Here is a 16,092-nt window from a genome sequence, read left to right as displayed (position 1 = left end):
AGGCTTTTCTGTAATCTTTTAAGCCATGTTGTAGGTATTTATTAATTTTAGCCATATTCTTGAATATGTTGAAATACATAAGTCTGATTTTAATTTGCATTTTCTTCATGCCAAATGGAGTTTTTTTTCACATGTTTATTTGTTTGGGTGTCTTTTCCTGTAAAGGATTTGTTTTATTTTTATTTATTATTTAACCCGGGCAAGTGTTCTTCCTTTGAGATGTCCCCAAGTCTTTAACTCATTTAAAAATTTGTGACAGAGTCTCCCTTCTCCCTCCGTTGCCCAGGTTGACCTTGAACTTGCTCTTTAGCCCAGACCAGATTTCCACTTGTGATCCTTTCATCTCAACTTCCAGCATAACCAGGATTCCAGGCCCGTGCTACCACACCTGACCCATTTTAGTGTTTGAGGGTTTCGATTATAACAATGACTAGTTTATTGACTATAACCTTGGGCAAGTGCTATGGAACACTTTGTACTTAGAGATGCATAAGGCAGTTCAACGGGGCTGTACCTGAGGCAAGTGATGTTCAACTTAAGGTGGGGTTACATACACCCCAAAAGACCTATCATCCATTAAAAATGTCCTAAATTGAGAGACATTTAATACCTATAACCTACTGAGCATGACAGTATACTGTGGAGTCCTGGATGCTGCCCCTGATCATCATGTGGCTGCCTGCAGACTGGGGCTCAGTGTTGGAAAACAATATACTTTCACCCCCTGTGAAAAGAGCAAAAGTCATCACTGTGCCAACCTCCACAGTCTATACGCTGCTGTCCACTGCAACCTGGACCAGTATTTCAGTGCATCATGTATTGCTTACTTGTTTTTCTGAATCCACTCATCACATTTACATACCACAAGTTACATAAAACAGGTTTATTACTTCCATGTAGATAGCAAGGACGGAAGTCTCAGCTCCATCCTGAGCTGGTTCCCCAGAGGAAGCTGCCCAGGATAGATGGAGTCTGGACTCTCCATGCCCTATATTGGACCACAGTTAAGTGGCCCCAGAAAGCAGCCTGCTCTAGGTTACTTACTTCAGGGGCCATGTGACTCACTGGACAAAGCTTTGAAGAACACCCTGCTTCTGAAGAGAGGGGAGGAAATTCTATGTTGGTCTGGGCAGCTCTGGTGTAAATTGAGAAAGGGGGACAGGAAGAAAGGCTAAGTTATCTAGGGAAGGGCTTAACTTTCTGCACCCCACTTTTAGAGCATGTCTAAGAACTGTAAGTGAGAAGGAAGAGAGACCTGGTTCTGGTCAGCCAGACAATTGTCCTGCACTGGTAGATAAAGCTAGAATCCTACACTTCCTGCAGACTGCCTGTCACCTCAACCTAACCTGATGACGACATAAGTCACAAAACAATCCCACACCAGTTCAGAATTATGAATAATAAAAGGGTTATTTATTTAAGGGGAAAACTTAGAGGTCACTGTCCTAGACAACAGCCCTCTTCACGAACAGGGACATAGTCTAGCAGCCAGAAGCAAGAGAGTGGAGCACATTTCCCACTGCTTGTACAGTATAAGAGACCACGCCCACATGGGCTAGTATCTTAAAGGCTATTGGCTGAAGGAGCAGAATGTGCTCCCACAGCAACCTTTGTCTTCTCACTTAATGTTGCCAGGAACAATCTCACTGATAACTTAAAGAAGGGGAACTTCTGGTTGGTTGGTTGCTAGGGAGCATCAAGAAGAAACTTGACTACTAAGTCAGGTACTGAGACTGTAACCATTCTCGCCTTAGAAAGGTATTTTTTATTAAATGTTATGTATGTGTATAAGTTCATACGTGTGGATATGTTCATACGTGTGCACACAGAGGCTAGAAACTTAAATCAGGTGTCTTCCTCAATTGCTTCTCTCTCTCTCTCTCTCTCTCTCTCTCTCTCTCTCTCTCTCTCTCTCTCTCTCTCTCTCTCTCTGTGTGTGTGTGTGTGTGTATGTGTGTGTGTGTGTGTGTGTGTTTTGAGACAGGATCTCTTGTTGGCCTGAAGCTTATCCATTAGACTAGACTTGCTGCCTTCAAGGGGTTCTCCCACCTTTGCCTTCCCAGTGCTGGGTTCTCAGACTGCACCTGGATTTTTACAGGGGTGCAAGGAAATGGAACTGAGATCTGTTTATAAGTTAGTTCCTAGCCAACCTTCAATCCCATACTGTGTCCCTCCCTTTGGGTAGTGGAATAAGGATATGGGAACCAAGGAATCCCATGATGAGGAAGCAAAAGGCTAGGGCCCTTTTAACAACTAGAAGGAAATGTCTTCCAGAAAGAGACTTCACACAGTGCTGACATCCTACAGGACAGGGAGCCAAGAGCCTAGACCATGATATATCAGTGATAGGCAGGACCGCACCCTCCAAGGACAGCTTGGTCATGCATATTTCTTGCTCTCTACTTAAACCTCATGTCAGGACCCAGAAGATAGGGTATTTGTTTCCTTCTCAACGTGGCTACATTGACTGAATCTCCTCTCTCTGTTTTTCACTATTACTTGTTAACTTCATTGGGCCACTGAGGAAGGGAGGCTGAGCCTATCTTGTTAACGTTGCCAGAGCCTAGGTCTGACCCTAACAATACTAGTAACAATCTTGTGGGCAGAATCCTACCCCAAACTACAAGCCTGGAAGCCTCCAAATGTTGTGGGGATTCCTGAGATGGTGACTTCTCTATGGAAATCCAGGAGAAGCCTAGGGACTATCTACAGGAAGGGGAATTTCCATCAGTATCCGGAAGTTGCTAGGCTAGAACCATGTTCCAAAATGTCTAGAGTTACTAATGCCAGCCAGCGATGACAATTGTCAGTCTTAAATTTGCTAAAAGTATGCTCCTATGCCAGGCTTTTTTTTTCTTTTTTTTTTTTTTCATTTATTTTTTTTTCATTCAAAATTTTACACTTCCTCCCCTCCTCCCATTCCCCCCCCCCCCACTCTCCCACTCATCCTCCTCCCTCCCCCTTCCTCCTTAAGAGAGGGCAGGAAACCCTGCCTGTGGGAAGTCCAAGGCCCTCCCCCCCTACACCCAGGCCTAGGAAGCTTTGCATCCAAATAGATTAGGGTCCCAAAAAAGCCAGTACATGCAGTAGAAACATGCCTTTATCAATGGCTTCTCAGTCAGCCCCCATTGTCAGCTACCTTCAGAGGGTCCGGTTTGATTGCTTGCTCCTTCAGTTTTGGTCCAGCTGGATTTGGTGAGCTCCCATTAGATCAGTCACACTGTCTCAGTGGGTGGACCAACCCCTCGCGGTCCAGACTTCCTCGCTCATCTTCTCCCTCCTTCTGTTCTTCAACTGGACTTTGGGAGCTCAGTCCATTGCTCTGATGAGGGATTCTGTCTCTATCTCCATCTGTCGCCAGATGAAGATTGTATGGTGATATTCGAGTTAATAATCGGTGTGATAGTGGGGCAAGGCCAGTTCAGGCACCCTCTCCTCTGCTATCCAAGGACATAGCTGGGAACATCCCCATGGACACCTGGGATCCCCTCTAGCGCCAAGTCTCTTGCCAACCCTAAAATGTAGATATTTTCTTCCCTGCTCCTATATCCGCCCTTCCTTCGTCTCCACCCTCCCACTCCCCCAAGCTCTCTCCAATCTTTCCTTTCTCCCTTCTCTCTGCCCTTCTCCCCTTCCCCCAACCCTACTTCCACTCCCACCCCCATGCTCCCAACTTTTGCCTGGCAATCTTGTTTGCTTCCAATTTCCAGGAGGATCTATATATGTTTTTCTTTGGGTTCACCTTGTTATTTGGCTTCTATAGGCTTGCAAACTTTGTTTATGGCTAGAGTCCACTAATGAGTGAGTACATACCATATTTATCTTTTTGGGTGTGGGTTATCTCACTCAGGATAGTGTTTTCTTTTTCCATCCATTTGCATGCAAAATTCAGGATGTCAATATTTTTTACCGCTGAGTAGTACTCTAATGTGTATATATTCCACACTTTCTTTATCCATTCTTCCATTGAGGGGGCATCTAGGTTGTTTCCAGGTTCTGGCTATTACAAATAATGCTGCTGCAAACATAGTTGAACAAGTGCTTTTGTAGTATGATTTTTTTAGTATAGTATTCTTTTGTAGTATAATTTTTTGTAGTATGATCTTGGGTATATTCCCAAGAGTGGTATTGCTGGATCCTGAGGTAGATTGATTCCCAATTTCCTGAGAAACTGCCACACTGATTTCCAAAGTGGTTTCACAAGTTTGCATTCCCACCAGCAATGGATGAGTGTTCCCGTTACTCCACATCCTCTCCAGCATAGACTATCATTGGTGTTTTGATTTTAGCCATTCTGACAGGTGTAAGATGGTATCTCAAAGTTGTTTTGATTTGCATTTCCATGATCACGAAGGAGGTTAAACATGACCTTAAGTGTCTTTTGGCCATTTGAACTTTGTCTTCTGAGAATTCTCTTTTTAGTTCAGTACCCCATTTTTTTTAATTGGGTTAATTAGAATTTTCATGTTCGGTTTCTTGAGTTCATTATATATTTTGGAGATTAGACCTTTGTCTGATGCAGGGTTGGTAAAGATCTTCTCCCATTCAATAGGCTGCCTTTTTGTCTTAATGACAATGTCCTTTGCTTTACAGAAGCTTCTCAGTTTCAGGAGGTCCCATTTATTCATTGTTGCTCTCATTGTCTGTGCTACTGGGGTTATACATAGGAAGTGGTCCTCCTGTGCCAATGTGTTGCAGTCTACTTCCTACTTTCTCTTCTATCAGGTTCAGTGTGGTTGGATTTATATTGAGGTCTTTAATCCATTTGGACTTGAGTTTTGTGCATGGTGATAGATATGGATCTATTTTTATTCTTCTACAGGTTGACATCCAGTTATGCCAGCACCATTTGTGGAAGATGCTTTCTTTCTTCCATTGTATACTTTGTCGAAAATCAGGTGTTCATAGGTTTGTGGGTTAATATCTGGGTCTTCCATTCGATTCCATTGGTCAATGTCTCTGTTTTTTGGGGTTTTTTTTTGTTTTTTTTGTTTTTTTTTTTCCCGAGACAGGGTTTCCCTGTAGTTTCTAGAGCCTGTCCTGGAACTAGCTCTTGTAGACCAGGCTGGCCTCGAACTCAGAGATCCGCCTGCCTCTGCCTCCCGAGTGCTGGGATTAAAGGCGTGCGCCACCACCACCCAGCTAATGTCTCTGTTTTTATGCCAATACCAAGCTGTTTTCATTACTGTAGCTCTGTAATAGAGTTTGAAGTCAGGGATAGTAATGCCTCCGGAAGTTCCTTTATTGTATAGGATTGTTTTGACTATCCTGGGCTTTTTGTTTTTCATATAAAGTTGATTATTGTTCTCTCGAGGTCTGTGAATAATTTTGTTGGGATTTTGATAGGGATTGCATTGAATTTATAGATTGCCTTTGGTAGAACTGCCATTTTTACTATGTTGATCCTACCCATCCAAGAGCATGGGAGATCCTTCCATTTTCTGGTGTCCTCTTCAATTTCTTTCTTCAAAGCCTTAAAGTTCTTGTTTAATAGATCTTTCACTTCCTTGGTTAGTGTAACCCCAAGATACTTTATACTATTTGTGGCTATTGTGAAAGGTGAAGTTTCTCTGATTTCCCTCTCTGCTTCTCTATCCTTTGTGAATAGGAGGGCTACTGATTTTTTTGAGTTGATCTTGGTTGCGAAGGTTTTATTAGGTAACCCCAGCTGACCTCAAATTCACGATTCTCCTGCCCCAGCCCTATGCCAGACATTTCTACATTGGTCATTGGTCAGTAAAACTACAAAATCTACTTAGTTTCTATTCTGAAGGGGGTTTAAATTTAAACACATTATGGATAACGTTCTGGGATGGTTTAGAAATTGAAAACCAAAAGCCTTGAGAATTGAAATTAAAAATCTTTTGAGGACAAATTTAGGTATTAGTAGAAAGAAAAAAGAGTTTTGGCATTGATAGCTTAAAAGTAGGTGTCCACTTATGCTACCTCAAGATGTCCTATGGGAGCCAATTTCCCATCTGTTGTCTCCTTCAGCCCTCACAAGCCCTGAAAAGGCAGATGGGCCAGGTGAGGTGTCTCTGATTTATACTGCTGTTCCACGGATGCAGCAGCCAGAGTTCAGATCAGTGGTTGTCTGAGGTCAGGAATCTCTTCATTGATTTTCGCCAAGTCCCAACTTGAGTTTTCTGTATTTGTGTCTTCCACTCTTTCCCTTCGGTTACTTGTGCTATGACATGCCTGGATATATTCACAAAGGACTTTGAAATCCACCGTACTATTGCCTTAGAGTTAGAACATCAGACTGATAGGTAGTTCCCTTAAAAGAGTTTTTCTCCCACAGATGTTAGGTAAAATCTGAATGGTGTTCAAATAGTTTCTGTTTGAATCACTTATCCCTAGTTTTTGAAAAAAAAAAAAAAATCCTATCAGGGAATCTCCAGGCCAAGGTAGCTGACAGAGTCTGCAGTAGTTTCTTAAGGGAAATTCTTCCAAGCCCCACAGCCTACAGAGATCTTGTGAGAGCTAGCACCCAGGGTGAGAACCTAGAGATGGCAGCTGCCATCTTGTCCTCAGGTCTGAATTTCCAAAGAAATCAGCCCCCTGCCAGAGGAAAATCACCAGAAGTGCGTTGCTAGTCCCTGGTCTGCTGAGAGGTGGTATTCGTTATCACTGGAAGTGGAGCGAGCAAACGCGTAGCTTTTCACTGCTGAGTGTGAGCCTTTGTACATCAGGCCATGCTGTTTTAAGCCCCGTTCAGTACATTTGCCATCAGTGAAAACTTGACAAGTTGTTCACAAGTCTTTCACCATAGAAACCATTTGGTCAAAATCATAGGGGTTTCTATTTAGTAACGTGTGGACTTAGATAGGTCTAGACACATTGTTGCAACTTCTTTGACCGTGGAAAATAACGCATGGTTGATTATTGGGAATTTTATACCGAGGGAATACTACCTAAAATTGTGAATTTTGTCAAGAGAATAGTTGGTGGTACTTGTCTCACAAAATGTAAAAAGCCAGACTTTGACGGGAAAGACCTGCATTCCAGTTCTGTTTCTTCTGTAGGCTTGTACACTACATGGAAAGTCTCTGGGCCTCCTTGAGCTTCTGTCTCCCTGTTCTGAAAATGAAGCAGTTAGGTGATGAACGTGGAGACAGAATAATAGTGCTCTATTTTTGACCGTGACTCTAGTGCCCAAGAGAACAAGTGGTATGCACATATACTTCAATAAACCTTTCTTGCAGGAACTTGAGGTGATCTGTAATTGTGGCATCCCATTATACAATGACTGAAGGAGGTTTTAAAATATGAGATTGTCACCGTACAATCATATACATGCACACAAGTGAGGAGGTGGGAAGGATTGTGTGACATTTATATAACTCCAAGTCTGGAAAACAACTTTAACATAATTGCTAGCCTGGATTGACTGCCTTAACTTTAAAAAGTATTTATTTTCTGCCGGGCGGCGGTGGCGCACACCTTTAATCCCAGCACTCGGGAGGCAGAGGCAGGCGGATCTCTGTGAGTTCGAGACCAGCCTGGTCTACAAGAGCTAGTTCCAGGACAGGCTCCAAAGCTACAGAGAAACCCTGTCTCGAAAAACCAAAAAAAAAAAAAAAAAAAAAAAAAAAAAAAAAAAAAAAAAAAAAAAAAGTATTTATTTTCTGTGTATGAGTGTCTTAAAGAACTTTTTAAACTTCTTTTTTATTGTATATAGATGGGTGTTTTGTCTGCATAGAAATCTGTGTGCCACTGTGTGCAGTACTGCAGAGGATGGAAGACAGCATCTCCTGGGACTGGAGTTAAAGTCTGTTGCAAGGTGCTGTGTGGGTGCTGGCAATCATACCTGAATCCTCTGGAAAAGCAGCCAGTGCTCTTAACTAACTGAACCATCTCCTCAGTCCTGTGTGTGAGTGCCCGCATACACAAATACACCCATTGCCTGTATGCCTGATGCAAAAGAGGGTACCAGATCTCCTGGAACTGGAGCCGGAGCCACCATGCGGGTGCTTGGCAACTCAATTCAGGTCTTCTACAGGATCAGCAAGTGTTCTTAACTGCTGGCCCATCTCTCAGGCTCTGACTGTGTTAATCCAGCTTCATAGTGAAGCTTGAAATTTAAGAGAGCAAGACTGGCCAGACGGCTCATTGGTTAAAGGTACTTGCTGCCAAGCCTGATCACATGAGTTCAATTCTTCCAGAATCCAGATGGCAGAAGATGGAAAGAGAAGAGATTTCCACAAGTTGTTCTTAGTCCTCTGCATAAGCTCTGTAGCATGGTGGTACATGCATCCATGCATAAACAAGGAAAATAAATGAATATATGTAGAGAATGCTAGGGAAGTTGTTTATATATGTATTTATTTATTTTCAGCAACTAAGACTTATCATTAAGTCATTTCACACCTGGAGAAGATTAGGAGTTTGTGCATCTTATAAACATATACATACCAATAAAAGGTTAGTCTAAGGGAACATACTTAAAAAATCAAACCCCTTGGTTTTCTTGGAAGGGAAAGGCATATGTGGATACATTAGCCATGCATGCCAAACTGAAGAAGGTTCTTTTTGGTTTGATCGTGTCTCTTAAAGCTTATTGGGCAGCTAAAATTGCTCACTTTACTCCTGAATTTCCAGTCACTTTAGAGCACTTTTCTTTGCATAATTTCTTGAATTCTCCTCTTCACTTGGCTCTCTCTCCCCATCCCCAAAGTCTTTTGCTCATATTAAACTCATTTACCCAAAGGGATGAGTAAATGAGTTGTCCCCCTCCCCCAGGACAGCAATATCTTAAAAGAAAGTCATTTCTTAAATGAATATCTAATTGGTCAAATTTCAAGCAATATAAGTTTCACTAGATTTGGGGTCAGTCTCCTGTCCCCTAAAATATATTCTTTCACCATTATGTGATATGCTGCTTTTTCAAACACTAAAAGCCGTTAGAAATCTTGCACGGAAGAGAATCTGGCGTCATCTCAGTATGTAGGAGAGATAAGGAATTAAAGTACTTGGTGGGGACAGGGACGGGGACCCTGAGTTTTCCGAAAGTCCTGCTTCTTTTCACCACCCATTTCTGTAGCAGTATACACCTCAGCCACCCTGGTAGAAAGCCCGACTGACACACACAAACACATGCGTGGATGGGGAGAGAATGCAGGACATGCACGTAGACAGTCCATCCTGAACTACCTAACCTAAAGGAGCCTGGAGACGCCTATCGCCAAACTACCACAGAGAAGTCACAGCCGATCCTCAACAGAGAACATGGTAGAACAGTGGACAGGTGATGAGATTTCTGTTTGGCCTGTGGACCTCTGATTCTGCCTTACATTTAGAACTTTAGTGTAGAGCATGCTCGGGCTGTATGATCGTGTCAAACAAATACATTCTTGAGATCAGTATCACCTTTACTAGACCTTGGAGGGGGGTGTGTGTGTGTTGGGGTTCCCCTAACTTGCCTTGTTCCTTACTCAAATGTTAAATCCAATGCACCTGTTGGAACAGTGATCTTCTCTGTAAAGCAAGAGTTCCCATGGCATTCCCCTAAGCACACATGACTTAGAAAAGTACGGCCTCCAGGGGGACCATGGTGGCCCTCTTCTGAAGTCTGACATCACTGAAGCTTTCAGATAGGAGAGGACTCTGCAGCCTCTGGACCATGGGCATTTGGGGTTGGGTAACTCTTTGCTGAGGGAGTTGTTCTCTCAACAGGGTCTTATGTTGTGCAGTAGTCTCTCCTGGCTCCATACCAGGCATCCCTTTCTCCTCAGGCTTCCACAGTGAAAACCGCCTTGAGGCTTTGCCTAGTTGTCTGCTGGAGACGACATCAGCTCTGCCGACCATCAATGTGAATTGTCTCCTTAGTCCTCACAATACTTTACAAGGTTGAGATTGTGACTTCACATTGTGCAGACGAGGAAACTGGGACCACGAGGAATGAGGAGACGTCTCTGTCATGGGCCCAGTATGTGCCCTTGTTGATCTCAAAGAGGTGCAAAGGTGGCCCCTCTTCTCTCTGTTGACCCTGGTGCTCAGTTCTCCCTGTTTGTTTGTTGTTGTTGTTTTTGTTTTTGTTGTTTTGTTTTGCTTTTAGCATTTTATTTTTTATTGTTTTTAATGGGCTATACATTTTTCTCCACTCCCCTCCCTCCCTCCTCTCTCCCCTTCTACCCTTTCCCATGACCCCCATGCTCCCAATTTACTCAGGATATCTTGTCTTTTCCTCCTTCCTATTTAGATCCATACATGTCTCTCTTGTTGATCCTCTTTGTTGTCTCCCATGCTATCTCTAGCTTGGAAGGCTTAGATTTTAATATCTATTTTGTATTTCCCACACAATTGCCTTACTGCTGATATGCATTAGATTTAACAACCAGGCCCTTAGTTTTTCTCCCCAATTTTAAACTGCTCATCCTCCCGACTCCCCTTCACCTTGGCTTTCTCAGATATGTTATCCGATAACTGCTGTCTGGAGAGAACCCCTGCTGCCTTCCACATTGCCTTCGGGGCCAGTCCACAGAGTGGTCCTGGATCGGCTACACTGTGAACTGTTGGAAAGGCAATTCCTCAGCCCCACCCCGAATGACAGGAACTCTAGGGAGGTCACCTGCATGCCCATTCTAACACACCCACCATGTGCTTCTAACGCTCTGAGCTTTGAGAATCTCTGGCCCGCTTCACCAAGCTCTGACACCTTGTTGGGGGTGCATGGGAATCCTGACCCCTATGGCCACTACCTTTTCTCCCTTCCTATTTTATCACCTGCACTTAATTGCTTTTCAGTTTGATTCTTTCATGAGCTCTCAGACATATATTTGTCTTCCTGCTCTGAGCGCCAATGATAAAACAAGACAGTCCAGCTTCTGGGTGGCCAGTTGCCAAGCAGAGGGGCTCTGCCTTCGGGCAACACCTGGATGGGTACACACCACATAACTTTACAGCGGAAACCCCTGTCATAATGCATCCCCCACCCTAGGGGAACTCCCACGCCCTTTGTGGCTTGTTCTCAAATGTCCCCTTTTCTGAATTAGAGAGCTAGGAACCTTACACATCTTCCTATCATTTCAATTGTGAGGGTGTGTTTGTTTACCTGCTTCCAAGAATACAGACAGAGCGCCACGCATCTTTGTATGGCCAGCACTGTGACAGGTGATGAACCCAGCCACACAATCATGGCAGAATTATCTGGAGCATTCAAACAAACAAACAAACAAATGCTACCAGAACATATCCCAAGAACTACAGAACTAGTCCCGCAAATCTGTGTTTTAATAAAAAGAGCACTTCAGCATTGCTGGATCGCTGGAAGCTGGGCTTAAGGCAAGCATTTAATCCATAATTTCTTGAGCATTTAGTCAATTAACTCACCAAGGCTCATTTAGCCTTCAACTTGCCTCGCCAGCGCTGTTGAGTGAGTTCTTTCTTCCACTTTCGCTTTCCTCATTCTCCAGTGGCCAAGCAGTGGTCACAGCTCTAAACGGCATTTTCGTGTTGTTTTGTTCTGTTTTTGTCTCCCTGATTTTAGTTATTATCCTAACCTAGGGGACTCGAGGTAATATGTTCCCAGTCTCAAGCCTCCAACAGTGACCTCGAATTAGGGACACCCGTTTAAGCAGCTCCTAAAGTATTTTCAGGACTCTGGTCATTTTGCACCAGCTCGGAGGCTGCCTCTTAGCTTATCTTCATGAAGCTTGGTGCTCTCTGCGGTGGTTCTGAGGCCCACTCCCCTGTAGCTGGGTGAACCATTTCCGTTTATCACCCCTGCTGCTGCCCAGGCTGTAAATCAGTCATAAAGTCAAAGGGCACCTAGGTAGGGAACCGAAGAGGAAGTTCCCTGCTGGCCCTGCCTGTGGTTTAGAGAGAAATCGAAACTTAGCTGTTAAAACCGCTGACTTGCTCTTCAGAACCCTCTCCGCGAGCTTCCTGGGAACCCTCCCTGGCACCCCCTCTCAGAGACTGAAGCCAGGACACAGCGGGCAGGCGGGCTGTGGACCATGTACACCCACACCCGCAGCAGGGTGGTGGGCCCAAGGCTGGGCACTTTCTCCTTTTCTGGGGACCATGCTAGGGATGGGCAGCGCAAGGAACTGGGTTTGCAGCAAAGCCGGAGACAGAGTCTGGAGGTGGAGGCTCCCACGCCCCCTACGGTGGAGAGGCAGGGGCACACTGACCAGAGGAGGTAAGTAAGTATTCAGCAAGCTGCCTTGGATGCAGCAAGTCCTGGTCCCAAACATGATCAGGCCCCAGGCACTTTCCAAGTCTTTGCTGGCTAAAACCACAGAGACTCCAAAACAGGGATTTTCAAAGAGTTAAGTGTCATTCGCCTCAATAAAATCACCTATGTATTACTTTATTATGCCTTGAATCTGCCAATTTGCAGATTTTTGCAGCATAATCTGACACCCACTCCATTGATTCTTGTGACTGGCTCCTGGGTGTGCTCTGGGTTTCTTAGTCATTAGGAAAGTAAGATTTTCTTTATTGGAGAGAGCAAGAAAGCGAGAGTGAGAGAATGAGCTAGAGAGCAAGGGAGGGAGGGAGGGAGGGAGGGAGGGAGGGAGAGAGAGAGAGAGAGAGAGAGAGAGAGAGAGAGAGAGAGAGAGAGAGAGAGAGAGAGAGAGAGAGAGAGAGAGAGAGATAGCAAGCCTATATATTGGACCACCACGGCAGAGAAAGGGACTACGATACAGAAGGTCCAGATAACCTCAGAAGAGAGTTTGCATCACTGCCAAGACTCAGCTAGACCAGACTCTTGGGACCAGTGGAGCAGAGCTGGGAGTGAGGGCTCCAGCCTCTCAAGGCTCGAACGGGTTCTAAAGAGGAATAGAGAGGAGGCATTTATTCTTGATCTGTGCTGATGGCCTCCTGAAAGCTTGCTGTGTAGAGAGGGTCAGCCACCCTCTCTTTGCACCAGGTGGAATGGCTTGGGGCTTTTGTTTGTTTGTTTGTATTGTTTTTCCCACACAGCGCTGCAGTTTGAAGTGCTGTCTTTGTGAATTAGAACTATCCACACGATTTTATTTTTATTTTTAGTCCCTCCCCCCCCCCCCTTTGCAACGACTTCTTTGTTGCAGGAAAGACAAATGCTGGTTGCTAAGGAACAGTTATATAACCTTATGACCAACAAGCAGTAGAGTTTCTCTCATCCCCCAGCTTCTGAAAGAAGCAAGGTTGTAATACTATTCTGTGTAGAGCTACCCGTAGTCGGGGTAGATGGTCTGGGAATCAATTAGAGACGGCGGAATTTCTCTCAGAGCAACTGGCATTTTGCCACAAGAAAAGTTCATTGACTCTGAGACACATATCTATATGCTGGCCTCACGCTTATGAGTGGCTAATGATAAAAAATCCACCTCTAAGCCTCTTATTAGAAAGCAGGTATTTAGACATAACCACTTATTTGTATGCTCCTATCATCTCATAAGCACACATCAGTTATGTCTTTCTTTGATGGTAATTACTCTAGCATCTTGCTGGACCAAATCACTCAGAAAGGAACAGTTTTCTGTTAGATCATTAGAGAAATTCCTGAAGGAATTCAATTACTTCTCCCAGACTTCATGCGCATCGGCGGTAGTCAGCAGTGTGTTAGAGAATGCATTCCGTTTTAGGTGTTTAACATCTAAGGTCTTGTTTGGACCACTCTGAATTCATCTTGTATCTCCATCCTTCACTGTGTCAGCTTGCTCATTTGTTTCCTTAATGGAACTGGTAAGTCAAGGGGGAATGGTTGAATGATAAATGCGTCTCTGTAAAAGCAGCAAAGAATTAGGAAGGTCTTACTTATTTTGGAGAGAGAATTTAAGAGGACGTGAGTGTGTGTCCGTGTGTGTGTGCACGCACGCACGTGTGATGGAAAATAAGAAAGGAGGATGTTAAGTGCCAGAACAGTTCACTTGTATGGTAAAGGTAGATTTAACCTCGTTTGTGTTCAACCTTTGGTAAGTTCATGGGGCAGTGACTCCACTGTGGGGAATACAAGCACGGGCTTCAATGCCCAGTAGATGGGTTCACCTTCTGATTCCACGCTTAACCTGCTCTCTGAACAGCATGCTTCGCTATTGCATGCCTCAGTTTTCTCATTAATAAAAGTGAACTAATAGCAGCCTCTAAGCCAATATTCAGCCAAGCTGATAGCGATGACTTCATTAAAGCATTTACTGATGACGACGCTATCACCCTTCGGTTGCTTGTGACTTGAGAAACTGTCCTGACTTAAAAATGCCTTCCTACTAAACAAGCAAAATAGACTCGTGTGCCGGCCGTTTTGTGCCAACTGGACACCAGTTAGAGTTCTTTCAGAAGAGGGAACCCAGCTGAGAAGGTGCTCCCACCCACCGGATTGGCGCATGGCAAGGCAGCAGTGCATAATCCTCTTGATTGAGGATCAACATGGGAGGGTTTAGCTCACTGTGGGTGGAGCCACACCTGGGCCCCTGGGCCTGAGTGCCATAAGAAAGCAGGCCAAGCAAGCCAAGAGAAGAAACCTCCTGGTCTTCCCATCAGCTCCTGCTGCCAAGTTACTGCCTTGAGCTCTTGCCCTGAGGTTCTTTGGTGACGAGAGTGCCCTGAGAGTTGGAAACTAAAATAAACCCTTTCCTCCCCAGCTGCTCTTTGTTACAGTGTCTTAGTTTCAGCAATAGAAAACTAACAGAAATTGGGACCAGGCCATGGCATATTGGCGATGGCAGACCTGACAATGTGTTTTGGGGAGGATTGTGGAAGAACTTTGGAACTTTGGACTAGAAAAGGCCCTGGGTGTCCAGGTTTTAATGAGCTGTTGTGGGATTTTAGAGGGTAATGCTGAGAGCAATACAGATGGACGACACCTGGCTTGGACGCGTCAGAAGGAAGTTTAAAGGTCCCTTAAAGGAAGGCTCTATCGGCCATTTGAAATTGTGAGTCACAAACTACAAAAGTGAGTGAATTTTTTTTTTTTTTTTAATCGAGCTGGGACACTTGATACTGGGCAGTAGGGCTTGAAGAATCATCTTTGATTAAGAAGACACCAACATTATTGAGGCAAAATCCTCTGAGAAGCGTCTCAGCGGAGTCAACACAGAATCTGGGGTTCAGAGGTGGCCAGTGCTGTTCCTCGTGCTGGCTGCCAAATTCGGTAATGTGTCAGTCATTCACTCAGGTCATTCTTTGAAGGCATGAAGGTGTCATGCCTTCAGGGTTAGAGTCCCTGAAGAGAGTCCAGAGGAGGCTATTGATAACGGTGCGGCCCAGTTTCAGTGAATCCCTGAGCATTTTGGAGAAACCAGTATCATAGGAGACGCCAAGGACAGCGGCAGCTGCAGAGTAGAGCCAGCCTTAGCCTAGGAGACAAACAGGGTCTGCTGCACAGGGGAGGCCCAAGAGGTGGAGTTAGCTGTCCAGACTCCTTGGAGTCTGGAGGGTTGAGAGTGGGCTCCCAGAAGCCAAATACTGAACTTTCAGTACCGTTGAACTTCGGGTTTGCTTTGATTTGATTATGACTGCACTGATTCTCCCTTCTTAGAGTAAGAAATTGTGTCAGTTTTTATTTTAAAGGAAATACATCTAACAGACTTTGGAATTTTATAGAGATTTTGAAATTTTAAAGAGGCGTTTGAATTTTAGAAAGACTGGAATTTTAGAGAGACTTCGGTGTTTTGGAGAGAATGGACATTTCAGTGTCTAAAGTGCTTGATTTGTAACGCTTGTGGGACTTTTAAAGTTTGGAATATATTTTTATATTGTGATATTGATATTAGTGACATCTTGGGGACAACAAGAAGGGTTTTGGTTTAATAGTGATGTGTTAGCATATCAAGTTGACAGGATGTCAATTGTGCTGGGAGTTTTGTGTCAACTTGACAGAAAATAGTCATTTGGGAAGAGGGAACCTCAAAGGAGAAAATGCCCCCAACAGATCGGCCTGTGGGTACAATGTCTTGATTGATGATTGATGTAGGAGAGCCCAGCTCACTGTGGGTGATGCCACTCCTGGGATGGTGGTTTTGGGTGCTATAAGAAAACAGGCTGGCCGGGCGGTGGTGGCTCACGCCTTTAATCCCAGCACTTGGGAGGCAGAGGCAGGTGGATCTCTGTGAGTTCGAGGCCAGCCTGGTCTACAAGAGCTAGCTCCAGGACAGGCTCTAAAAA

At 44.5% G+C, this 16,092-nt stretch overlaps 1 protein-coding gene across 3 annotated transcripts in view; it reads left to right on the top strand.

Moving 5' to 3' along the window:
* The first annotated feature begins 11,766 nt into the window (after window positions 1-11,766).
* Window positions 11,767-16,092, top strand: part of Epsti1 (epithelial stromal interaction 1) — a 92,597-nt gene continuing 88,271 nt past the window's right edge. Inside the window, exon 1 of one of the 3 annotated variants that reach the window (XM_038309863.2) lies at window positions 11,767-12,142. In XM_038309863.2, the coding sequence (XP_038165791.1) occupies window positions 11,958-12,142 (185 nt within the window). In that variant the 5' untranslated portion in view covers window positions 11,767-11,957. Of the gene's footprint in view, window positions 12,143-14,730; window positions 14,882-16,092 lie in introns of those variants that run through there. The other 2 variants (XM_038309862.2, XM_038309864.2) reach the window with 2 other exon arrangements.

This window comes from Arvicola amphibius, chromosome 13 (genome assembly GCF_903992535.2).
Source record: "Arvicola amphibius chromosome 13, mArvAmp1.2, whole genome shotgun sequence".
NCBI lineage: Eukaryota > Metazoa > Chordata > Mammalia > Rodentia > Cricetidae > Arvicola > Arvicola amphibius.
Note: the sequence above shows the minus strand (reverse complement) of the source record. Positions and strands in the feature narration are given on the sequence as shown.